This window comes from Panicum hallii, chromosome 1 (genome assembly GCF_002211085.1).
Source record: "Panicum hallii strain FIL2 chromosome 1, PHallii_v3.1, whole genome shotgun sequence".
NCBI classification, from domain to species: domain Eukaryota; kingdom Viridiplantae; phylum Streptophyta; class Magnoliopsida; order Poales; family Poaceae; genus Panicum; species Panicum hallii.
The window spans coordinates 55098047-55123292 of record NC_038042.1 but is presented as its reverse complement, the minus strand read 5'-3'; the positions used below and the strand labels follow the sequence as shown (position 1 = coordinate 55123292).

The window sequence follows — 25246 nt, the reverse complement described above, 5'->3', positions numbered from 1 at the left end:
TGAGATAAACCATAAGGTTTAGGCCTAGGTTATACCAACAGAGAGATATAGAGGGAGATTGACCTTCGGGCTCGGTGGAGGAGCTCGTCATGGCGATGGTGACGGTGTTGTGGTGGCGGGAGCGACATCGGTTGGTCGAGGATGCAGGAGTAGCGGCACAGACGTGAATGACGATGGCGGCATGGTGCAGAAGGTGGCGAGCTTCCCACCACTTCAGCGTTCCCCAGTAGATCGGTTAGAATTTTGTCGGTGGAATTTTGGAGCATGGTGAACCTTGGCGTACGTGCCCCAACGGGCCTCCGCTCTTCTATATAGCGCTGCGCAATAGGACGCTGCAAAACAGGGGTCCACCAACCACATCTCGGTTGGGCGCCCCCGATCAGAACGCGATCAAGGACTCCGACTCGATTGTTGGATCGAGTCGGATGAGATCAATCCTAACGCTGTCTCCTTATCGATGGTTGATGACGAGCTCGAAGATGATGAGGCCGAAGGCCGCCGCCGGCGTGGTGCAGACTTGGCGGATGCAGATCGGCAAGTGAAGGTACAAGCGTGACTTCGGCTCCTCCTTTGCCTCTGCTCTCCTTGCACCCACGCTGATCCGAAGAACCTTTGCACATGAGACGCCCCGGCCTTTATATAGGCAGGGCTCAGGGTTACGTGTTGCCCTGGTCTCCCGTCCGGCGCCGCCTTTAGTTTGTTGAGTAAAAATCCGCAGGTTTGTTTATCTGTTGCCGTGTAAAACGGAGCCGCACATATCTGTAACTCTTAACGGAACGGGATAAGTATCCAGCCGGCCGGCCGGCCTGACTCGCTGCATTGTGGGCCTGATCAAGGAGGCTCTCTAGCACCGGTACAGGTTTTGATGAGTACGGTCGTGCGCGCATGGAACCCTGCACGTTCTTGATTTGCTTGGGGCTTCACATGCTAGGTCCCGCGACGTCCATGCAACTAATGTTTAGTTAGTTGCTTTTCCTTTCTTCTCTTAGTTCTTGTTCGCATTTAGCGCATACAATTCATAAGATTGTTTTCTAAATTCATTGCACAAAATCCCGTCAAACACCCGGAGCGGGGAGTGGCTGATCTTCTCATCCACCACCAACGGCAAATTTTGGGCCCAATTATAGGCTCTATTTGGTTCCGGAGGGCTAAACTTTAGCACCATCACATCAAAATAAATTTTACCATTTAGAAGTATTAAATAAATCTGATAATAAAATTTTTCACCGATGGGTGCTAATTCGCAAGATGAATTTAATAAGTCTAATTAATCCATGATTTACAGCAGCTATGCTACAGTAACCATCCGCTAATTATAGATTAACATTCGTCTCGCGAATTAGACTAAGAATTCTATAATTAGTTTTGTAATTATACTTTATTTAATACTTCTAGATAATAAAAAAAGTTATAGAAAGGACTAAAATTTAGCTCTCCAAAACCGAATAACCCCACAGTTTTGGCGAGGCATGCATGCTTTCCACGGAAAGATTCTACCTTTGCCAACCACAGCTGCGTTGGCGTATGACGCTCAATCCAGCACTGAGATGCTAGTGATAAATGAGAGGACATCTCATTTGGAAAAATAAATAAATAAATGAGAGGATATCACGGATGCTATTAGCCTATTACTGCGGTGCCAAGCCGGCAGGCCCGACCTACAAATGCGGTGCGAGTCCTGACAGATCCGGTGCACGTGCACAGACACACACACCTCCGAGGAGAACGCGGCGTCAGGAGAACCAGCTGTCAGCGCGCGAGGCAAGGCCGAGCCGGAGGCATGGGTGCTCGGCGACGACCGCGGCCGGGGGCGGCCGCGGCGCTCCTGCTCCTCCTGGCGGTGTCCCTCGGTTTCGGTACGTGCTACGCCGCTGCGGCCGGCGTCGCCCCGAACTCGGGCGCCGGCGGCATGACGGAGCTGCAGAAGCATGTGGCGTTCTTCGACCGCGACCGCGACGGCATCGTCACCTTCGACGAGACGTACCAGGGTGAGGCTACCTAGTCTCGCCACGTTCCGTTCGTTCGTTTCGTGCCACGCCGTTCCTCGCGGCGACGCGGCCTCCTAATAATTCCGGCGAGCCGTGCCGCGTGTTTGGCGTGTGCTGACGCGCGTCGTTCTGTTGATGGTGGCGCGCACGCAGGTCTGCGGGACGTCGGGCTCGGAGCCGTCGCGGCCAAGGCCAGCGCCGCGCTGATCAACGCCGCCATTGGCCCCAAGACCAGACCTGTACGTACTGCATCTTCATCACTGAACAACACCACATTACAAAATGCTACGCTGATATTGTTCAAGATTTTGACTGTGTTTTAACTTTCAAATGCATGCAGGACAATGCAAACTCCTCGTCGTCGCGCATGGATATCTACATCCAGAACATCCAGAAAGGGAAGCACGGAAGCGACACGGGCGCCTATGACGCTCAAGGAAGGTCTGCAACGCAGACGGTTTCAGCTCGCTGGTCATTGCATTTTGCAACGTGTGATCTACTGGATGTTCTAACGCTTCTAAGATGACCTTGATTACAGGTTCGTTCCTGCGAGGTTGGACGAGATGTTCGCCAAGCACGCCAAGACCGCGCCGAACGCCATGACGAAGGACGAGCTGGACGAGATGCTCAAGGCCAACCGAGAGAGCAATGACGTCAACGGATGGTAAATTTGTAATCTGAACTTTTTTTTAGAAAAATGGTATGCGCAGGCAGACAGTCTCTGCTTCGTTTCCCCCGTCCTCACCGGCGCTGTTCTTGTCCTGCCCTGGCACCAATTCGCGACGACGCAGGGTTGCGGCCAAGGCGGAGTGGGAGATGCTGTACGATCTCGCCAAGGACAAGGACGGGCGCCTGCAGAAGGACACCGCGAGGGCCGTCTACGACGGGGCTCTCTTCTACCAGTTGGCGGGGAAGAAGGGCTGATTCTCTTTTTTTTTTTCCATTTCGTTTCAGCGACAGTCAAGCATGCTTAATTTGGTTATGTGTAAGAAAGCCAGTCAGTAAGAAGCAACATTTCTCCTTTTTAAAATGGTTGCCTGCATCAGAAAGCCAGTCGAGTCAATACCAGGCAACAGTTTTTTTTCTCTATCAGTCGGACAGTCTGTTCAACCTAGTGGCATGTATTGTTTCTGTTCATCTCAAGTCGGTTCCTCGCTTGTGGGCTGCAATCAGCCTACCCAGCGACTCCGTGCCCCCTCACCTCAGTTCTTCTTCGTCCAATCGGCCTGCCCAGAAAAACAAGCCACAAATGCGGGCACTTAAAAACTTGCGTACAAAAAACTTTGGAAAAAAAAAACTCGTGTTCGATCGAAACTCCTGATGGCAGACAGTCGATTAGGCCGAGTTCGTCAGCATCCTCACGCAGGCAGGCAGGATCGATTACTACTTTCGCCAGCCACTTGCCACCGTCGCCGCCGTTCGCTGCCACATGTAGCATTCTAGCCGCATGCATGTTCGCCGTCCTATCGTGGAAGAACCAGAATACCAGATGCGTGGGACAGGGTGGCCTCGACCGAACTCACTGGCCTCTGCTCGGACCGTCTTCTCATGGCGCGCGCACACGCTCCGGTTGCCGGGCGCCTCCGAGCTGGACGAGGTGATCAACAGGTCAAGGCTAACCGAGACAGATGCAGGGAGGCTTGGAGCCAGTCAGCAAAATCAGGGCGGGAGACGGCGCCGTATGCCTCCTAGGGCCCGTGTATTAGAGGGGCTAACGGATGATGGCTCCGGTAATCTTTTCACCATCTAACTTTTCACCATCTAACTTGGTTGTTATTAATTTTTAGTTTAAAATTATATAAAATTTAAAATTATATGAAATTAGAGGGCCGGTTCTTAGATTATCTAGGTAAAATTTCAGAGCACTCTATTCTTACCCGTGGTACATGCTGGACCCTACAACTGTACAAGATCGCGGAGGACGAGCGCGGGCGTCTGCGCGAGGACGCCGCCTGCGCTGTGATAGTGCGATGTCATGAGTACGGGAAGAAGGGTCTAATTTAATTCTTTTGGAGACGGTCATGATTTGGTTGCCGTAAGAAAAACCAATCAATAATGAGCACATATTTTTTTTCATTTTTTTCTGAATCGACCAACAAGCGGTCATGCTTGTCTGCCGCTTTACAGTCGCATGGATTGTCAATAATAAGCATATCAGGTTTTTTTTTTCTTTCTAAAATTTTCATTTTTTTTCTTGGATCTAGACTTGTGGAGTTGATCGCACGGATACCACTACCACCCTATGCTCTAGCATGTTTTTTCCCCTCATCATCAGAATCAAAGTTACTATTGTTACGGCCTACGTTTGCTCCAGGTATTAATTTCCTGCTCCGTTTGGTAAGTATTCCACACGCATGGTAAATATCTGCCTTTTCCCCAACCACTCAACGACGCTCCTCTGTCCAAAAATCGCCTAATTTTCACCTAATCAAACCAGATTTTGTGGACAGAGTGCCGTCGATTGATCCAACTGGTTCGCTGCCGGAGGGCTCGAGGCCGCCACCCGCCGCCGCCCGCCACGGCACACGGCACGCTTCTGTTGTGCAGGAGTGCGGGTCTAGCCTTCAGTTACCTGCGGATCAAGTCCGGCCTGGCCACCTGTATTTAAGCGGAGTGGGGGCGCCACCGCACCAGGCACTAGTACCAGCTGCGCCGCGAAAGCCGAGCGGAACAAACTGCGGGAAGGGGAGGGAAGGGAAGGAGAGAGCAGTTCAGCGCGCGGGGGACGGACAGCGTCGAGAGGGAATCGCCGGGGATGGGCGGCGCTCCGCGACGACCGGCGGCGGTGGCTGGGCCTTCTGCGCTGCTCCTGCTCGCCGTGCTCTTTGGTGAGTCACTCTGCCTCCGGTCTCCCGCCGTCTCTGATTTCCCCCCTGCAACTTGTTCGCTGAATTTGTGCGCGTTCCTGGTTCCGCGACGGCGAAGTGGGCCGGGCGGCGGCAGTCGGCGACTGCCCGACGGCGCTGCACAGGCACGCGGCGTTCTTCGACCGCGACGGCGACGGGATCGTCACCCTATCGGAGACGTACGGCGGTGAGCTCCTTGTCCCCCTGCTTCGCTACGGCTGCATTCGTGCCGCTGTGCCCGTTATTCTCGCACTAAATCCGGTCGTTGCATCGGCAGCTTTCCGGGCTCTCGGATTTGGATTCGGCGTGTCAACCGTCAGCGCGGCCTTCATCAACAGCGCCCTTGGCAGCAAGTGCAGACCTGTAAGACACCCTCCCCTCCCCTCATTTCTCCTGTAATCTACTCTCTGTGCTTGTGCTCAGCTAAGAAAAATATAAAAGATAGTAATTCTTGTACCACTTCGTATATCATACGTTTTGTCCTTTTAGTATTTCGCCAGGGTTTAAGGTCCCCAGGTTTAGCTGTTGACTAACTCGCACAAAAGCCTTACTTTACTGAGAATGAAACGTAGATCATGTCCTTTTTATGCTAGCCTAGCGACCCCATCAAAGATCGGACACGAGTGCAGTATCACTGCAAATTAATCAAGGAGTCTGACAAAGATGCGGGTCAAATCACCAAATGCCTCAAGATTCTTGGGTAAATTCCAGTTGCAGATTGCGACAGCAGACACAGCAGCGCCTGTTGTGTGCTGGCTTAATGGAGATGATTCAGCTAGCTGGCCGCCTACAATACGAAACGCACTGCCTTTTATGGACTCTTGTTTCATAGTATTATACTATTAGTACTACTACTTGCTTCGCAAAAACAAATAAAAAAATAAAAATGGGGTGTTAAAAGGCTGAGCACAAATGCAGGAGAATGCAACGTCATCGAATATGGACATCTACATAGAGAACATCCAGAAAGGGAAGCATGGAAGTGATACTGGCTCCTATGACACCGAGGGAAGGTAAGCAGCTGATTCACTGACAGCTAGTTCGAGTTTCGTTTCTGAGCAATAGGTCGAATGATCCATCAGTACGTAGGTTCGCTTAGACTGCAATTCTGCAGGTTCGTTCCAGAGAAGTTCGAGGAGATATTCGCCAAGCACGCCAAGACCGTCCCTGACGCCCTGACGTCGGACGAGGTCGACCAGCTGGTCCAAGCCAACAGACAGCCCGGGGACTACGCAGGGTGGTAACTTCCCAGCCCGAAATCAACAACATTCGCCATCGCTCCTGCAGTCCCAGTCCTCACTCCTCCCCTGTCCTTGCGCAAAAACAACAGGGCTGGCGCAGAAGCGGAGTGGAGGATCCTGTACAGCCTCGGCAAGGACAAGGACGGCCTCCTCCACAAGGACGTCGTGCGGAGCGTCTACGACGGGAGCCTCTTCCACAGGCTCGCGCCCAACTGGAGTTCCCCCGAGAAGGAGAAGCAGCTGAGCCGGGAGGAGGGGAGCATGCCGTCCGCGTTCTCTCGCGTTACCTGCCGGTACAAGCAAAAGTCCGATTAGGATGAGGGCCGGACGACTCTGATGAATATGCTGTCAAGCAACATGTATTAGCGGTGTGAACGGGTGTGAACACTTTAAGATTGAAAGGAGGTGTGTGTGAGCAGAATCTGCTGACAGGACGACGGGTGGTTCCGTGTGGTCTGTCTGTCTGTCTGTCTGTATCCTGTGAGTACGATGGTTCTGGTTCTGTACGTGCGAGTGGCTGACAATGGATTTGCATATAGTACTTGGCATTTCTTGCCCGTGAGGCCGTGACCCTTGTCGCTGTCTTTGTTGCGATCAGAGTATCGAACCCGTTCTGTTCGCTGGAAGACAGATAGGTCTGTACTCTGTAGCAATATCTTGCCTTTTTTTTAAAAGGTTTATCTTGCCTGTCTGCTGAGGGATCTGCACGTAGTCAGTACTGTTCGTAATCGTCTGTGATCCTGCGCTGTTAACTGGTTGCATTTGTTGGTATTAGCTGGCTAATCGCATGAATCAAGACAATGAAGGTACTAATGATGGCACCAAGCTGTGCTTCTACACACGGTAGTTGTTTAATCAGCGTGGCTGGCGGGTTCTCTTCTGTCGATGCCACTGATCACTACTGACACCAGAAAGAGAGAAAGAAGGTTTCTGGTTTGCTTCATCTTCTTCTTTTTGAGAGAGAGGAACCTGATTTGTTTGTTTGTTCTTTTTTTGAGGGAAGAAACCTGATTTGCAGTACCAGTTCATCCATTTGAGGCTTTGAGCAATGAGCAGACTGAACTGAACACGGAGGAGAAACGAAATCACAGGTACGGGCCCATCACACACTAAAACAGGTGCGTGTACTACTAACTTGGGCCATAATAAGTAAATGTAACTTCTAGGCCTAGCCCACGCAGCACTGGCCTACCCTTTTCCTTCATTTTGCCCGTCTCTCTCTGTCAGCCCATTCAGCAGCCCACTAAGCCCAACCCACTCTTCCTCCATTCCACGAACGTGCACGCGGCACGCTTCTTGTAAAACCTCAGCTCGACCGCTCGGTTCGCTCGTCTTCCCGAATTCTCCCGCAAAGTTCACTCCGAATCCTGAACGAGAGCGCAGGCCAAGCAGGCGAACAAAGCAAAGCATGGCCACGCGCGTCGCGGCAGCAACGCTCCTCCCCGTCCTCTCGCTGCTGCTCCTGCTGCGCACGGGCTCCTGCTCCGACGACTACTCGGCGTTCGTGTACGCCGGGTGCTCGCAGGGGCGCTACGCAGCCGATTCCCAGTACGCGTCGGGGGTGGACTCCGTGCTCACCTCGGTTGCCAACAGCGCGCCCTACGCCTCCTACGCCAACTTCACCGCGCCGTCCGACTCCTCCCTGGTCGGCCTCTACCAGTGCCGCTCCGACCTCCCGGCCTCCGTCTGCACCGGCTGCGTCCGCTCCGCCATCTCCAGGCTCTCCTCGCTCTGCGCCTGGTCCGCTGGTGGCGCGGTGCAGCTGCGCGCCTGCTTCGTGCGCTACGGCAACGACTCGTTCCTGGGGAAGCCGGACACGACCGTGCTGTTCAAGAAGTGCGGCGGCACGCCCGGGGACTCCGGCGGGGTGGCCATGCGTGACTCGGCGCTCGGCGCGCTCGTGGCCGCGGCGGCGCCGGAGGGCGGAGGGTACCGCGCCGGTGGCTCGGGCGCCGTGCAGGCCATGTCGCAGTGCGTGGGGGACCTCGGCGCCAAGGCGTGCTCCGACTGCGTCTCGGCCGCGACCACGCAGCTCAAGGCCGGGTGCGGCTACGCCACGGCGGGCGAGGTGTACCTCGGCAAGTGCTACGCGCGCTTCTGGGTCAACGGCGGCGGAGGATTCAGCAGCGGCGCCGGGCGGCATGGATTCGGGCTAGGCCACGCGGTCGCCACCGGTTTCTTTGCTTCTTTGGCCTATGTCTCGCTTGCCACATAGGTTTAGTTCACTAGTTGCATCATGATGTTGAAGACTTGAGTAGTAGCTATGCTGTGTTTTATCATCTTGTATGATAATTGTGCAGTGCAGTTTTTGCTCTTGTGCTTAAGGTAAGATGAGGTTCTCGTAGGTTAACTGGGTCTGTTTCTCAAGTGTGTAACTGTAAAGTTCTCGTGTTGTATTGTAAGCATGTAACTACATATGCTGAACCCAAAAACATAGGTACGGTTTTTGTTACAATCTACCATCATCAATCTGATCATCAGTTGTGTTGTGCAGAAGTTCATGTCATTATGTCAGTCACTATTAAGTGGTTAGCTAGCCTCCTCATAGGAAGCTCCTGCCCATTGGCGGAACGTGGAGCTAAAACAAGCGGGGCCAGTTGAGCTCACTCTCATGGATTTGTGCTCGTAGAATCACCTGAACAAGCACACATGCAGACTTACAGTGGAGCAGCGCGTGGAGGAAGTAGGAGCGGGGGGTGCCCAGTTTCGCTTCCACGACGTTCCGCCCCTGCTCCTGCCAACATCTGTAAAGACAGCATTTGCAGCGAATTTGGCTATCCTTCATAGATTGTCAATGATGTAATAGGCAACACCACACTACTAAAAAACAACGATTTGTAGCAACATCTTCATTTTTTCTAGGGACGGGTCAAAATATAACCCATTACTGCTACAAAGGGAGCGGGGTTACTGTAGTAACCGATCCGCCCTTAAAAATGCATTCCTAGGACCTCACTCGCCCCTAAAAATAGCCGCCATCATTTTTAGGAGCTGGTGATGGCTCTAAAAGTTGATTTTTAGGGTGGGTGATGGCCACCACCCGCCCCTGAAAATGCATTTTTAGGGGCGGGTGATGGCATGACCCGCCCTTACAAATGGTGTCACGCAAAAAAAATCATAACTTCTTCATAAGATTTTGTATGAAGATAAACTTTATACCAAAAATGTAGAGCTTGACGAGATTTACAATTTTATAGTTGATAACCTTTTCATTTAAAATAATTTAATAGTTAAAAAAACTATTATAAGTTCTCTAGTTTTAAAATCTATTGGTTTCGATCTGTTTTCAAACAACCCTCGTATGTAGATTAGTTCCCTATTAAAGTTGCAGCGGTATAATCTAAAATTTTGTATTTTATATATTATTCATTTAAGACCATTTATGATCACAAGATCATTTACAAGTTGTGCCCTACATATGACTATGACTGTATAGTATCTCATGCAACTCAAATTATATTTTTCAAGTTCCACAATCTTAACCCTTTCTATACACTGAAATATATTTGGCATATTTTTTCTATATCTATAATTCACAATAATTATAGTGTAGAAGTTTCACTTTTCTAATTTATTCTTCTATATTTAAATATTTAAATAAATTTTTAGAATAAAATAGAAAATTATCTTCAAGGTCGGGTGGTAACGTCACCCGTCCCTAAAAATCAGGCCCATGAGATCGCCCGCGCTCCTGGATCCGGCGCGCATCCACATCATTGATTCGCGCCCCCTCAACCTCCGCCAATTGCGCGCCGCCGCAGCTACTACATCACACAGTTCCTTTCTCTATCTCTGGTCCTTCCCTCTCCCTCTTATCCCCTCTCCTCGTCTGTCGATCCCCTCCTCTCTCACTGCGTCACCCCTCCCTTCTCTTCCCCTCCAGCCTACTCGTTGCGCCTGCTAGCCGCATCGGCCGCCGCAGCCTCGCAAATCTACACCCGGGTGTTGGCCGCCTCGAGCCGCGTCGCTGCCGGCCCCCACCTACGCGTCGCGCCGCCGTTCCGGCCTGCCGCCGAGCCGTCGCTCCGCTCCTCGCACCGGCCACAAGGGAAGACAATGGAGGGCCGACGTCGATGCAGTCCGGACGAAGCGCCGTGCCGCGATGAGCACTTCCAGGGTGACGCGGAGGTGCAGCGCCGCCGCGGAAAGGTGGTCCTCCGAGCTGCCCTCACCGCGGACCGCGCGCACGACGGCGGCGTATTGGAGCTCGCCCAGGAGGCGGTACACGACCACCAAGCCCGGGTGCACGAGCATGAGGTCATGGCACAGGTAAGCGACGCGTCCATGTCGCTGTCGTGGTCAGCGAGCATAATCTCCGCAGCCTCCGCGCGGACGGCCTCCGCCTCAGTGGCCGCGCCAGCGTTGGCCATCGCACGCGAGGTGCTCGGGGAAATGCCGCGGCGAGGCGGGGGGCAGCGGAGCTCGGGGGTTCTGGAAGCTCTACCACGCGCCGCCCTTGCTCGGCATCCTCTGCAACTCTGCCCAAGGGCGCGCCTCGTCCCCGCATCCGCCTTCCGCCTGCCTGGGCTCCGTGCCGATGTCCTCCTCCACTGGGATCCAGCCTGCGACGCCGCCCTTTGGCAGGCCCCGCGCTTGTCGTCTGGACCTGTGGACGTCGTACTCATACAACTGGAATGCCACGGACCGCGGTGCTCTTTTACTTTTTTTTTTAAAATCGGTTTCTAGGGGCGGGCTAGGGTGTGACCCGCCCCTACAAATAGGTTTTCAGGGGCGGTCGCGTTACCCACCCCTGCAAACAGCATCTTTGGCTGCGAGAACTAGAGGCGGGTATCACATACATACTTAAAAATACATTTTTACCCGTCCTTGAAAACCGTTTTCGTAGTTACTACGAAATGTCGAGTCTGAAAACATTCACAGTTACTACCAGTAACATGAGTAAGCTTCGCATTGTGACTGCCCCCACCAAAAATAATCCATAACGCAAATGGCGCATGCAAATCTTAACAAAATTCAGTGGCTAGAGAAAGCAAGCATACGCGCAGTTGCTTATAATGGCTTGCAATGCCAATAATTTGAGCGCAAGGCGGCCATAGTGATCCTGGTCTAAACGACTCATCATGCATGCTGTGTTCAAAGGCACTATGTGACAGGAGGCGGCACGAGTGATGAAAAGAGCTTTAGTTTTGCCTGCCTTTATCTTTGCTCCGAGCTTTTGATGTGGACTCGCTTTACTTAATTAATTGGTGTCACTAAGTCCAGCTGAGCTTTAGTATATCTGGGAGTGGATTCAAATGATTCTGCTTCCGCGTGATTAGGATTTGAAATGAAGGGATATCTCTCTGGTCCACCGTACGACAGCAGCGTGTTGTGCTAGCTTTTTGTAAGCTTTTGGGGGTAGCATTTAGCCTCTTTCGCTAGTTACTAGGCTTGATGCTAGTACTTTGGAAAAAGTTAAGAGTTAATCGCACCATTTGTCATCATGTTTAAGTCCCATAGTGCTCTCTCATTCCCTGCTTGAATTTGGAAATTTGAAGTGAGCACAATGGAAGAGGTACTCCCTACAATGAGCGATGCCATGGTACCCAGTAGTAGCTCATCTAGTCTACCTCCTGATTCTCATCCTCCAGAAATCAGAAGAGATGGTCTTCTCCGAGGTAGGATTTTCCTGCACTCTGATTTCTGATCGTCACTCACTCAGTTGCAGTGCAGGAGTGCAGCTGCACGTAAAGGCTGGCTGCAAGATTTAGCGCGGCAGTTTGTTATGATTGGATCAACCGGCCAGCGGCTTTTGCTCGGACGCCGCCTTTGCTTTGCCCGTCGTTGCTCTTATCATCCAGGGCCCCGCTCCCTTTGGGTGTCGTTGTTGGTCAAAAGAATGGGCACCAGCGACGTGCTTCGCCAGGACAAGCTAAAAAGATTGCACGCCGCGGTGCTCCTTGCCAAGAGATCCCGGCGTGACAGCGTCCATTCTGCTCGTGGGCGGGCAGGCCCAGCAGAGGGGTTGAGCTTTCTCGGCCCGGTCCAACGCACCGGCGCCAGCAGCATTCAGCCCGGCCTACATCAGTAGCACAGTGTACTAGTAGCAAACAATTTGATGAACTACTAACCATCGTCTCATTATTTTTTGCGAAGATGGCTAACCAGTAACCACCATCTTCAAGCTCTTCCCATACGGTTGGGCATGGCAGCTGCCATAATTTTCGTCACATCAAAAGATGACCAGCACTCTCATTCCATGTCCTGCAACAGTGACGCGAGGGGGGTTCTAGAAGCATCGAAGGGAAACTGCGAGCTGGTCCGGTCCGGTCGCCGCGCCTCGATTCCAACCTTCGCAGCGAAGAAAACCTCCCTTTTTCCAAAGAAGAAAACCTTCCCTTTTTCTTTGCTTCGTTTGTTCCTCTACACGACTCGTCGTCTCGGACGAAAGGAGACAAAATAATTTCTCCTTCCAAGCTCCAAAACCTCCACGTGTCACGGGAGGCGCGCTCTGACCGCAGATCAGGCCCGTCCACGACGATCTCAGTGGTCGGCACCACATGTCGCGTGCCCACCTGCGCATCCGCCCCTTCCCGTACACCCATGACTCAGCCACCGGCTTCCTCGAACGTGTCGTCCGTCGAGTACGCATCCAACCTGCCTACACCGCGTCCACGAGAACCTCCACTGGCCCTTGGCTTCCCTTGGCACCTCCAGCCTGTAGACCCATTCCACGCGGCGACTCACCGATCCACCGCCCTCCTCTCCGCTCCCCTCGCTAAAGCCGACGAAAAATCCCCCCACCCATCGCCCACGCACACGCTCGCCCGATCTGTCCCCAACCTCTCTTCCCCAAACCCTCTCCCCTCCTGCACCCAGATCGGAATCCATCCATGGCGCTGGAGTGGGTGGTGCTGGGCTACGCGGCGGGCGCGGAGGCGGTCATGCTGCTGCTGCTGACGCTCCCGGGCCTCGACGGCCTCCGCCGGGGCATGGTCTCCGTGGTGCGGAGCGCGCTCAAGCCGATGATGTCGGTGGTGCCCTTCTGCCTCTTCCTGCTCATGGACATCTACTGGAAGTACGAGACGCGCCCCACCTGCGACGACGAGCACGCCTGCACACCATCCGAGCACCTCCGCCACCAGAAGTCCATCATGAAGTCGCAGCGGAACGCGCTCCTCATCGCCGCCGCGCTGCTCCTCTACTGGGTCCTCTTCTCCGTCACCCAGCTCGTCGTCAGGCTCGAGCAGATGCAGCAGCGTGTCGACAAGCTCAAGAAGCGCAACGACTGATCCGCGCCCGCTGCCGCATCCCCGTCTTGTTTGCTGATCTCGCGGTTCTTCATTCCTCCCCTTACGAGTTTCTGTTCCTAGAAGGCACACTTTATCAGTGGACTTGCCTGGGTTGGTTCCTGGTTTATTTTGTAGCTTGGATATTTGAGATCTCAATCGGAACATGAGACAGCATGGTAGTAGTTTCTGCTGCAGATCCTATCTTGAGTAAATTCCCTGCCTCTATGACATAAACGAGTTAAAACTCTCTTGGGAAAATGCTGTTGGAAATGCTAATGCTTTAGGCTGTTTTGATTGTGTGATCATAATCAACTTGTTTACCCATGAATTGGTGTTTATCTATTGGAGTTCCGGTGTGATTTGAATTGCATGTCTGAGAAATTCACCTCAGAGGAAATATAATTGGTTGTGTCTAGTAGCTGTATTATCATGGTGATCTATGTTTCTTCAGGGAAAAAAAATCCGACACTTGAAATTTGCCCTTGATATCTCGTTGGATGTAGAGATTTCGTCTGTTTGTTTGACTGTTACATCATGTTTAAGCTTATTAGGACTTGTACCTGGTTCCCCATATTGTTTAGTTGATAAATGGATTTCAGTCACAAAAGAAGAGTGCCATTTTCTAGTTCCTCATAGTGTGGAGTACCTAAGTGTATTTCAGTCTAGAAATTAGAATACCTGTATGACTGTATCCAGTTTTTTGTGTGCTTGGGGAAGCTGGTACCCAGGATTAACTGATTGTAAACAAGAATGTTCCTGTCCTGGATAGGGGTGCTATACAAGTACGGCAATGAACAAGATGAACTAGGGGTGATCATGATACAAGTTGACTCATGCTAGTTTGTTAAATCTGGATACACCTTTCCTTTTTATCAGACTTGATTTTTGGTTGGAACTGTGAATTAGTTCTACTCAAGCTGAGGTTCTGGAGATGCCTGTTTCGATAATGATTTATATTGCTAGTGTTCCTGAGAAAGAGTGAATTCATGCCTTGCAATTCTACATTAACTGCTGCAGTGGATGGACGTGCCAATTCTTGATCCATGTCTTTCAACCTGCATGTGTCTAGTTTTTGCCATCCTATGTTTGCATTTGCATCAACAGTTTGACAGTGCTATATGGTCTGTTTGGCAGCGCAGTAAATAGGGTGATATTCAAGAAGTTTGAAACGAGTGGGTATTTGTTAAGTTATTTATTTACTTTGTGGAAAAAATTGATTTAGCCTTGGGGCCACCAGCTTTTCTGCATCTTAATTCGCCTATTCCAGCCTGGAAGCATTCGTTTTTACTACAGTCGACTTGCTATACCATTTGATCTCTCGCATTTCATTTCTGCCATCTTGTCCTGAAGCGTTGGCTTTTTCTGTTGGATGATAATCGTGTGAATTCATGCGAAAAGTGAGTCCGATGGTGATATGTTGCGAAATTAGACCTGGCAAAAGGTATTAGGACACGCCTTCCTTGAAGCCCCTGGAAGGCAGGAATGATCAATTCTGCGAACGGACGGAGATCTCTTTAGTTTGGTGCTTCAGCATGTTATGTCCTCTTTGAACCCTGCTAGACCTGTTTGCAGTCTTGTTCTGAGCGCCTGTTCACCGTGTCTAGAGCTGCAGCCACCATGCTGAGTTGGCATGATTGACTACGGACATTTGGAGACATGATGCTTCGTTCGTGCGACACCGCCGGCATCTCAAGCCGCTGGTATCGCTGCGGCGCTGCCCCCGTCGCCGTTTTTCACGACAACCATGAACGTGTGAACTGTGTTGGGGAAGCGGCCTGCATCTACGCGCCTGCACAACAATGGTGTGGCCCCAGATCGCCGTATTGCTGTCGTTCTGAGCGCAGCGGCTTGAGATGCCGCGGCCGCTCGTCACGAGCCATGGCCGGCCGATCGTCTCGACTGGAGGTGCGTGGAGGCGTTGCTGAAGAGCTGAAGACAGGAGAACTTCTGCGCCGTGATATCACTAGTGGGCCGGACCAGTCCTTCACCATCCAAAGCCGGGCCCAATTAGGCCTACTAATAATATGTGCACGTCCATCTCCAAACGTTAAGTGCTGTGGAGCGTGGGCCATGCATCTCAAAAAGGTAAGTATGGGCCTTGCGGAAGTTTCTCAAGGAGTCCAGAGGCGACCCGTGACGCGTCGCGCTCGCTCGCCGCCCGCCGCCTGCTGCTGTGCGGCCATCTGGTAGCTTCTGCAAATCCCAATTCCAAATCACCCGCAGCAATCGAACGCCACCCCGAAAAATCCCCCCAAAAAGAAGGGGAAAATAACACAGCATGAACTGCTTGAGGAACTCGCGCTCCGTCCTCTCGCGACTCCTCCGCCACAGGCCCCACGTAGCCGCGCCGCCTGCTCCGCCGACGGCGCCGCAGTCTCCAGCATCCCGGTACTACTCTTTCTACGCCTCTCGCGTTCTCCGCAGCAAGCCCGCCGTCTCCCCACCACCGCCGCCGCCGCCGCAGTTGCCCGGCCCTAGGCACTACTACACCTCCGGGCGGCAGGAGCTCATCCACTTCACCCGCCGCCGCGGCGGGTCCCGATGGTACCACGACCAGCGGAAGCTCACCGCGGCGGTCTTCATCACCGGGGGCGGGGCGGTCGCCTTCTACTTCGGCCACCTCGAGGCCGTGCCCTACACCAACCGCTCCCACTTCATCATCCTCTCGCCCAAGCTCGAGCGCCAGCTCGGCGAGTCCCAGTTCGCCGAACTCAAGAAGGAGTTCGGGCCCAAGATCCTGCCCCCGCTCCACCCCGACAGCATCCGCGTCCGCCTCATCGCCTCGGAGATCGTCCGCGCCGTGCACCGTGGCCTCGCCGGCCACCAGCGCTACGACGCCTCGTACAGAGAGGACGCCTCGTATGGGTATGGCGACATCTCCGACGACCACACCATCAAGAATCGCGATGCCGACGCTACTGCCGCGATGCTTGGTGGGTCCCCTCGCAAGAACGCGACAGCGGCTGCTGCGGCCCAGCGAGACGACGAGGTTCTGGATGACAGGTGGGTCACTGAGTGCCGGAACCGTGGTAAGGCGAAGGGGGCGCAGCCGCAGACGGGTCACCTTGACGGGCTCAATTGGGAGGTGATTGTTGTCAGAGACGACATCGTCAATGCAATGTGCCTGCCCGGTGGCAAGATTGTAGTCTTCACTGGGCTGCTTGACAAATTCAGGGCGGATGCTGAGGTTGCCACTGTGCTTGGGCATGAGGTATGATTCCTGGATTCCAGGCTCATTGTGATTTTGGATGATCACAGAGACGCAGAGGATTGGAACTAATATTGCAGGCCATTTTTGTAGGTTGGGCACGCCATTGCAAGGCACGTCGCAGAGCAGATCACAAAGAACATGTGGGTGGCAATCCTGCAGATTGTCGTCCTGCAGTTTATCTACATGCCCGACCTGATAAATACAATGTCAACGTTACTCCTTAGACTGCCCTTTTCACGGAGGTATGCCTTCCGCGTTTCATCTTGCTCATTGTGATGCACATTCTGCATAAGCTGCAATGTCACTAGATGAGGTATTCACGATGTCGGTACATCCGGACAGGGGTACCTCCTGTTAGGGTGTACAGATCCTTAGCGTCTCGCTGTCGCCTCACAGAAGAGCGCAACAATCCGTCAGAGAGTCTCCTGACAGGGTGACCACCCAGGAGAGAGTAGGTTATCCGTAACCTCCCTTCGCCCTCCGGGTGACGTGGCATACGGTCCGGGCCTGACAGCTGGGACTATGATCTCCGGACCAACCCCGTGCTCTTAGAGGTCCGGTGTCTCCACATCCCCGTAAAGGCAGGAGAGCCCTCGGGTAGCCCCCGCAGATCCGGACCTCTCAGGGAGGTCCGGGGCCGCCACGTGTGATGGTCAGACCATCACGGGTCTGGCCGCTCCAACCGGCCTCGGGTCTGGCCGCTCCAACCGGCCTCGGGAAGGGGTCCGGTGCTGCCACGTGCCGCCCCTGCGATGGGCGTGGGGCTGGTCCTGCCACGTGCCCCTGGCAGGAGGTCATTCACGGGTCTCCAATCCACCTACCAGCATTTAATGTGGTAGATGGGCCTGGCGCGTCCAGGTCAAAAGGTGTGGCCTGCCACTGACACACGGGGCAGGTAGGCTGACACTACGGTAAATCCGTCTGTTTCCAAGGCGGCGCGTCGTGTCACCGTATACTGTGCGCAAACGGCGTACAGTCCCGTCACAGCGCCGTGCGCGTGCGTGATGATGATCTGCAATGCGTGATGATCAAGGCCTTTGCTAGCCAGACCGGGACCTCGTGGGGACGTCTACTGAACGTCGATCCTAAGTCATGTGCAGGACCTCGGTTTTATGGCAATCAGGAGAACAGCTAAGTTTTTCGCAAAAAGTAGACGCGCAAATACTTAAATGCATTATTAATAATGTACATGGAACTATATTGCATCGCATCACAAAGTTATATTACAAAAACAACAACAAAAATACTAATCCTATTGCCCTGGAGGTCCGGAGGCGTCGGGACGGCGTCGGATGCGGGACGCCACCATGTCGGCCGCCTCCTGCACACCCTCCTTCGCGGCGGCCGCCGTTGCCCGGATGGGACCAACCAGGACGGGAGTTAGTTGGACGGCGGGGTCGTGGCTCCGGAAGCAGGTGAGGATGTACTCAGCCGTTCCCCGGGCAACAGCTCTCCCTTCTGTCTCCAGGAGGTCGAGCATGCCGGACTACAGGCCTTGTAGCCGCTCGGCGGTGGAGTCCAGCACCTGGAGGGCGACGCCAAGTGAAGAAGGAGCCTCTGCCACCCTGATGGGGTTTGCTCCGAGAGCTCCCAGGGAGGAGTTCACCTCACCGGCCCATCTTACGATCCGGCCGATGCTGGCGCTCTGCTCCGCTTGGAACTCCTCCACCTTCGCCTCCCTCTCCTGGAGGGCCACCTCGAGCTCCCGGAGCCTCCAGGTCCCGGCCGCCAACTCCTTCTCCACGGCCGCCTCCCGCTCCTGGAGCTCCTCGAGCCGGGCCACCTCCTCTGCTTCGCGGGCGGCAAGCCTTTCTTCCCTCCTTGCCGCGGCTGCCGCCAGTTCTGCAAGAGTGGCCTCCTGCGCCGCGGTCATCTCCACCACCTTCTTGGCCTGGTTGGCCAACTCCAGGGCGGTCTGCTCCCTGTCCGCCGCCGCTTGCACCTTCTTCTCCGCCGCGAGCTCCCGCTCGAGGGCACGCGTCTGCTGCCGTGCGGCCGCTCTCTCCCGTTGGGCGGCTGCTGCCTCTCGGTCGAGAGCCCGCTGCAGCTGCTCCTGCAGGAGTTCGCGCTCCAGCACGAGCTTGGCGCGCTCATCAGCGTAGCGGGCGGTGACAGACTTGATGCGGTCCTCCAGGCGTTGCTCCCAGTTGAGGAGCCGGTGGCGCTCCGCCTCCAGCCTATCCCACTCCCGCCGGATCCCTGCCTCCAGTTCCTCATGAACCTGCAGGCTTTTGGCAAAAAGGCGGGGAAGCGGGACCTCTGCTGGACTTGGTAGAAGGCGCCTCCCTGGCACCACTTCCGGCTCCTCCTCTTGCGCGGGTGGAGTGGTGGTGCTGACGGCCTCTGCGACCTCCGGCGCCTCTGCTGCCTCCGGCGCCGCCTCCTCCGGCACCGCCGCTGCCTCCGGCGCTACTGCCTCGGCTGCCGCGGCTGACTCAGCTGGTGGAGGCTCCACCACGGCGTCCGCGGCTGCTGCTGCTGCTGTTGCTGGCGCCTCGGTCGGCGCAGCAGGTCCGGTGGCCTCCTCCCCCGGGGTGGGTTCGGGCCTTGGGGGTGTGGCGACCTCCGGTTCCGGACCACTGGGTCCGGCCGCTGCTGGTGCTGACTGGGGGCCGGACCCCCAGATGTGGCGGCTCTAGCGGACGTGCTTGTGGCGTCCGATGTGAGGGACCTGTCAGATCACCAACAAGGTAAGGGTCCCAGGAAACAAATTGGGATAACAGAAAATTCCGAGGGAGACTACTTACTCAAAATCGAACCATTCCCAACTGCCCCGCACTTTTGGGGGGACCACCTTCTCTGCCGAAGGACCACCGGACATTTGGCGGATGTCCCCGGCCACTGGTGCTTCTGGCGGCGAGGGTGGGGTTTGCGGCCTTGGCTGGGGCGGTGCTGGTGGCGTCGCTGATCGCCGCGTCGGCGGTGGCGGCGGAGGAGTCTGCTGCCTCAGAAAAGGCCGCCGCGCCTCCTCCGGTCTCCTCTCCGGCTGCCGGCGCTGAGGCGGAGGCGGTGGAGCTCCGCTCTGCCTCTCCGCCTCCGCCGTTCTCTAGCGTTTGAGGGCCGGTTCCCGCACCAAGGAGCCGTCGCCACGCTGGAGCCTCCGGGACTTGCTCCCTTCGGCTTGGCTGCTCCGCGTGGGCGCCGCCCCCTGGGCCTCGTCACTCCTTCGAGCCGGGGCGGCACCTTCTCTTTTCCTTTCCCGGCGGGGCCGGACCTCCGGGTCCTGGCTCCCCGGGACCCTGGCTGGTGCGCCACTGGCGGTCCGGTGAGGCACCGGGGATGTGGAGCCCGCGATTGGGGTCGCCTCCCAACTGCCGGACCGCCAGGCCAGCCTCGTCCAGGGTCGGCATCGATGCCAGGACTGACGACCGCAACGCCTGGTCCTCGCACAGGGCCTTGACCCCGCTCGGGAGGACCAGGGACTCTGGGCTGAGCGCTTCGCCGGTCATCGCCCGGAGCGCTACCTCCAGCTCCGCCCTGGTGAAGTCGGTGCCGGGCCCGCGCGCGATCCTGCAGCAATCATTTGGCCTCGTGTACATGTAGGCCATTCTTGTTCGCTGCTGCAGGGGTGCGATTCGCCGCTTCAGGAAGTCGCCCAGCACCATCATGGACGTTAGGCCGCTCCTTGAGAGATTCTTGACCCGATTAAGGACCGGGCCGAGCTCCTCCGGTATCGTCGGCTTGGCCTTCCAGGTGCTCCGCTCGCTCTGGGGTCCCTCTGTTGGCAGCTCCAGACGGTCGTGGGGGTCGGCCTCGGCGATGATCTAGCCTTCATGCCAGTCCTCCCACTTGGAGCTGGGGAAAGCGCTAATGTAGGAGTTCGCCATCCCGTGCCGAAGCTGGAAGTAGTAGGCGCCGACCTCGCGTCTGCTCCTCCCAGTTCCGACCAAGGCATAGAAATGCCTGAAGATGGTGGTGCAGGGGCGCACCCCACGAACATCTCCATGAAGTGGGCGAAGACCGCCACGAGGAGGACGGAGTGGGGGGTGAGATGATGAAGTTGGAGACCGAACTCCTCCAGGAGCAGGAGGAAGAAGGAGGAGATCGGGGGAACCAACCCGCACATGGCGTACGAGTTGAAGAGGATGAACTCCCCCGCGGCAAGGTCGTGGAGGGGGATTTTGCCGGCCCTAATCTTCCCGGCTTGCGTTGGTGCGGTCCATCCCAGAAGGCGGCGCACCGCGTCCAGCTGCGTCTGACTCTAGAAGCGGCGTGGGGAAGGAAGCGAAGCCATGGTAATGGCGTTGAGCTTGCTATGGATGGATCGCAAAGGAGCAGGAAAGAGGAGGATGCCGATCGCAAGGAAGCTGATTGCAAGGAATGAGCTAAGTCGAAGGGGCGTTACGGCGTCTGTTGATGGCAGGAGCGAAAAGGTAGCCGGCCTCTCCGGAGCCTACCTTTTATCTAAAAACTGTTCGCCCTCTCGAGCTCCGCAGCGATCGAGGAAAATCCGAACGGTTGCCTGCACCAGGCCCCCTCTCTCACACCCAATGACTGGTGGGCCCGGGCCCGGCAGTCAAAGGTGTGGCCGCTGGAAGAAGGGGGGAAGGCGGAATCCGAACCGCCCGAGCCACAGGACGGGCTCGAATAAGACAAGAATTTGAACCGCCAGACGCGCACGGCGCGGGCGGGGGACGGGCCCCTCGGGGATCCCGCTATGGGGGAAAGGACATCCGTGCCCTTCCCCGGTGGGAGCAAGCTGTCCACCCGGCGCAATGCTGGGATCTGGCCCCACCTGCGGGTTCATCCCTCACCCGAGGTGGGCCCGAGGGCCTCTGTCGGTACATCCGGACAGGGGTAGCTCCTGCTAGGGTGTACAGATTCTTAGCGTCTCGCTGTCGCCTCACAGGAGAGCGCAACAACCCGTCAGAGAGTCTCCTGACAGGGTGACCACCAAGGAGACAGTAGGTTATCCGTAACCTCCCCTTCGCCCTCCGGGTGACGTGGCATACGGTCTGGGCCTGACAGCTGGGACCATGGTCTCCAGACCAACCCCGTGCTCTTACAGGCCCGGGGCCTCCACATCCCCATGAACGCAGGAGAGCTCTCGGGTAGCCCTCGCGGACCCGGACCTCCCAAGGAGGTCCGGGACCGCCACGTGTGATGGCCAGACCATCACGGGCCTGGCCGCTCCAACCGGCCTCGGGGGGGCCCGGACCCCCCCTCCCCCCGGGAAGCGGTCCGGTGCTGCCACGTGCCGCCCCTGCGGTGGGCGTGGGGCTGGCCCTGCCACGTGCCCGTGGCAGGAGGTCCTTCACGGGTCTCCAACCCACCTACCAGCATTTAATGTGGTAGATGGATCGGGCGCGCCCAGGTCAAAAGGTGTGGCCTGCCACTGACACACGGGGCAGGTAGGCTGACACCACGGTCTGTTTCCAAGGCGGCGCGTCGTGTCACCGTATACTGTGCGCAAGCGGCGTACAGTCCCATCACGGCGCTGCGCGCGTGCGTGATGATGACCTGCAACGGGTGAGCCGAGGCGCGCACTGCAACAGTGCGCGCGGAGGTAACGGCGCGATGGGTCAGCACTGCTTCACCGCCTGACAGAAGGTTCCATCCCAACAGTGACGACACGGCTTCACTGTTGGACAACACTGACAGCAGTCACTGTGCAAGACAAGGCTGCACACGGCCATATCCTGGCTGTAGATACGCACATCAACTTCCCGATCGAGAGGACTACGGAGAGGAGCTCGAGAGGATGATCTCCATATCTCTCGTAGAATAGGCTCCTGTTGGCCGGGCCCACCTATCGGGGCCCCGCTCAGTGTAAGCACCTCCCTTGGACTATAAAAGGGAGAGTGCAAACAGGTTCAAGAGACACCGCTAGGGGTACTACACTCATCTCAAGTTCCATCTAGGTCAAGCAATACACACACAAGTGGACGTAGGGTATTACGCTTCGGCGGCCCGAACCACTCTAAATCCCTGTGTCCTTCCAGCGTTCATCCGCCTTTTGATCAAGCGCTTCTAAGTCTCCTCCAAGCCCATCCTTAACTAGGATTAGACGGGTGCATTCCGCCACCCGACTGGAGATTTCCTCCGACACACAATCTCCTAAGAGTTAGTAAAACGCAAAATTGAGCTTTATAAGTAGATCTCAATATGTGGCATGCCTTAGGGTCCAAACTCCTTAGAGTAGACACACAAAAACTAATTGCGGCCATCTTATTCTGTCAGTTCATTGTATGACTGGTCAATTAGCATCTAGGCAAATGTATCAGAAACTTCACGAAGTCCTGTTATTGTTACCGACATCAGCTGTGTAGATACAATAGTCAGATTAGTATCAGTTGCCACTTGACATGGCTGATGTTTTAAATTTTCAAGAACAGTGTAAACCGTAACCGTGGTTTGTCAAGCATGGCTTTTTATGGATTGGCAGAGGGCATAGCACATAAAAATTTTCAGATGCATTTTTCCTGGTCCTAGATACACATACTATTTATGTTTCTAAGAACTACCAGTCTTGTTATTAGTATAACTCCTTGTGCTTGACACTTACAAATGAGTTCATGACTGCTAATTGTTGCCCCAAGCAGGATGTTGGAGAGAAGCCCATCTCTCAGTTTCACTTCTTTTTATGGATACTCCGTATTGTGTTTTCACACAAATCCTCTTAACGTGTGCCTTCCCTTTTTATTTTGGAAAGTAGCTTCAGTACGCCTGCCAGTACTCAGGTGCTTGCATTGGCATGGTATTGCTTCCAGCCTAACAAAACTGTCTACAATGATATACTTTTGGCACAACCACTAGGCCTTTATCACATAGGTCTTTATAATATATAGTGTGACAGGTGAATTGTCCATAAATCTTTTCTTATTGCTCATCGCTTTAGAAATTTTTGAAGGATGCGAAAATTGGCCATTTGAAAGATGGGACTAGTAAAGATCCAACCTAGGTGTTTTTTTTAATTAAGAAGAACTAGGCTCCCAAATTCAAGTTGAAGATGGTTGGGACGCACAGCCACACCTTTCAAACCGACCAGTTGCACTAGCCTCACTTCCTAAGATGGAACGAGTCTATAGTTGCGAATTGAGATGCATGGCATTTATTAATAACAGCAATAGGTTGGCCCTGTTTACTTAAGGTTATGATCAGTGATCATGTCATACGATCAGTGACCATGCTAAGTTCATCATGTTCCACTTTAAGCATCGGTGAATTGGAATCTTTGTGAGAGGAGGCACAACATGTCACTGTTAATAAATGATTTTGACCTCTCCATCCTTTAGTAAATGAGGAAGTCATTTGCAGAAGTAAATTTTAGATGATGTGCTTTTTTCATAAATTATGGAACTTAGTCAAAGGACAGTTGCTTCTTTTCGTTTGGTTACTTTTGCAGTTCATCTGTTGCATAGTTTGGTTACCTAAGTACAGCTGATGTGTTGCATCATATGAGTACTGATATGTTTATTGAGGTATCTTGGAACAATGCTTCTTCGTCGCTAGGAGTTAGCCACCTTTTTCCATGTGACTTGCAGGAGCAAGTCCTGTCTATTATCCTCTATTATCCAATCTTCAGTAGAAGCCTTAGTAATTTGTGTCATTTAGAAATAACTGGCCACTAAGGCAGTTGACCAAGTTCCATTAGAAGAGTCAAGTCCTGAGTTTGTCTGCTGTTCATTGATCTACCTTGTTGCTTGTTAGAAACTCTTCTGATCTTGTTTGCTACTCATGTTCTTTTAGGATGGAGATAGAGGCTGACCACATTGGACTCCTGCTACTTGGTGCTGCTGGTTATGATCCACGAGTAGCCCCGTCAGTCTTTGAGAAACTAGCAAAGATAGGAGGAGATTCAGCACTGAACAATTATCTCTCAACTCATCCTTCGAGTAAGAAGAGAGCGGAGCTTCTCTCGCGAGCTAATGTCATGAACGAGGCACTGGAATTATACAGGGAAGTTAGTGTCGGCCAAAGCACTGGAGGTTTCCTCTAGATTCTGGGATTTACTCCTGCTTGTTTCAAATGCTTGAGAAGGTTGGTCATCCTAGCACCACTAGTGGACAGTGGTGGCCTGTGCCTTTAAGATGAAAATATCTTTTCTGTCCCTTGCTACTTCAGATGTTGTCTGGCTGAATGGGCCTCCGTTTCAGCCCAAACTGGAGCTTAGCTGCTTTAATTGTGACCAGGAAAAAGGAAACCAAGTTGTCCATAGTGTCAATAATTGTTGGGAAAATTTTCTGAAAGACCCTCAAGCAAATGACGTTTCCTTCTATAATCCTGGAAAACTGAGACGCCCTTCTGTGGCCTCCAGTTTATTTTTGTTCCCTTCCATGGTCCTCCCGTTAGATCCGTTAGACCATTCTGTTAGGGTTTAAGTTTTGAGGTGAGAAGAAAACTATCTTGGTCTGAACTGCCCCTGCTACTCCCACACATGCCCCCGACCCCATCTCCCCCATCCATCCCGTGAGCGGCGTGCGGCGGGCGGCGGGCGGGCGGCGCCGGGTGCCGGGCGGCGGGCGCCGGGCTGCGCGCGGCGGGCGGCGGGCTGCGGGCGCCGGGCGGAGGGCTGCGGGCGGCGCGCGGCGGGCGTCGAGCTGCGCGTGGCGGGCGGCGGGCTGCGGGCGCCGGGTGGAGGGCTGCGGGCGCCGGGCGGCGAGCAGCGCGCGGCGGGCGGCGCGCGGCGGGTGGTGGGCTGCGGGTGGCGCGCAGCGGTCAAATAAGGAAGTTGCAGTTTTGCAGGGCCATAGAAGGAAGCGTGATTTGTTTGAGAGCCTTGTAGGGG

General features: G+C 54.5%; 4 protein-coding genes across 4 annotated transcripts; all 4 read left to right on the top strand.

Annotated features, from left to right (window-relative positions):
• Nucleotides 1-1780: 1780 nt before the first annotated feature.
• Nucleotides 1781-6626, top strand: LOC112898832. The gene is made up of 12 exons (XM_025967137.1): nt 1781-1988; nt 2142-2227; nt 2329-2429; nt 2527-2652; nt 2780-2907; nt 4426-4571; nt 4630-4816; nt 4914-5021; nt 5112-5197; nt 5753-5847; nt 5949-6074; nt 6165-6626. Exons 1-12 carry the CDS (start codon nt 1781-1783, stop codon nt 6388-6390), a joined length of 1623 nt encoding a protein of 540 aa, XP_025822922.1. The 3' UTR covers nt 6391-6626.
• A 792-nt stretch (nt 6627-7418) lies between these two features.
• On the top strand, nt 7419-8552 carry LOC112890198 (cysteine-rich repeat secretory protein 12-like). Its single transcript, XM_025957091.1, has one exon. The coding sequence runs from the start codon at nt 7484-7486 to the stop codon at nt 8288-8290; it is 807 nt and encodes a 268-aa protein (XP_025812876.1). The 5' UTR covers nt 7419-7483; the 3' UTR covers nt 8291-8552.
• A 4261-nt stretch (nt 8553-12813) lies between these two features.
• Nucleotides 12814-13666, top strand: LOC112903451. Its single transcript, XM_025972727.1, has one exon. It carries the CDS (start codon nt 12909-12911, stop codon nt 13305-13307), a length of 399 nt encoding a protein of 132 aa, XP_025828512.1. The 5' UTR covers nt 12814-12908; the 3' UTR covers nt 13308-13666.
• Nucleotides 13667-15510: 1844 nt separating this feature from the next.
• On the top strand, nt 15511-24721 carry LOC112903435 (mitochondrial metalloendopeptidase OMA1-like). Its single transcript, XM_025972707.1, has 3 exons — nt 15511-16518; nt 16609-16760; nt 24208-24721. Exons 1-3 carry the CDS (start codon nt 15586-15588, stop codon nt 24455-24457), a joined length of 1335 nt encoding a protein of 444 aa, XP_025828492.1. The 5' UTR covers nt 15511-15585; the 3' UTR covers nt 24458-24721.
• Nucleotides 24722-25246: the final 525 nt, after the last annotated feature.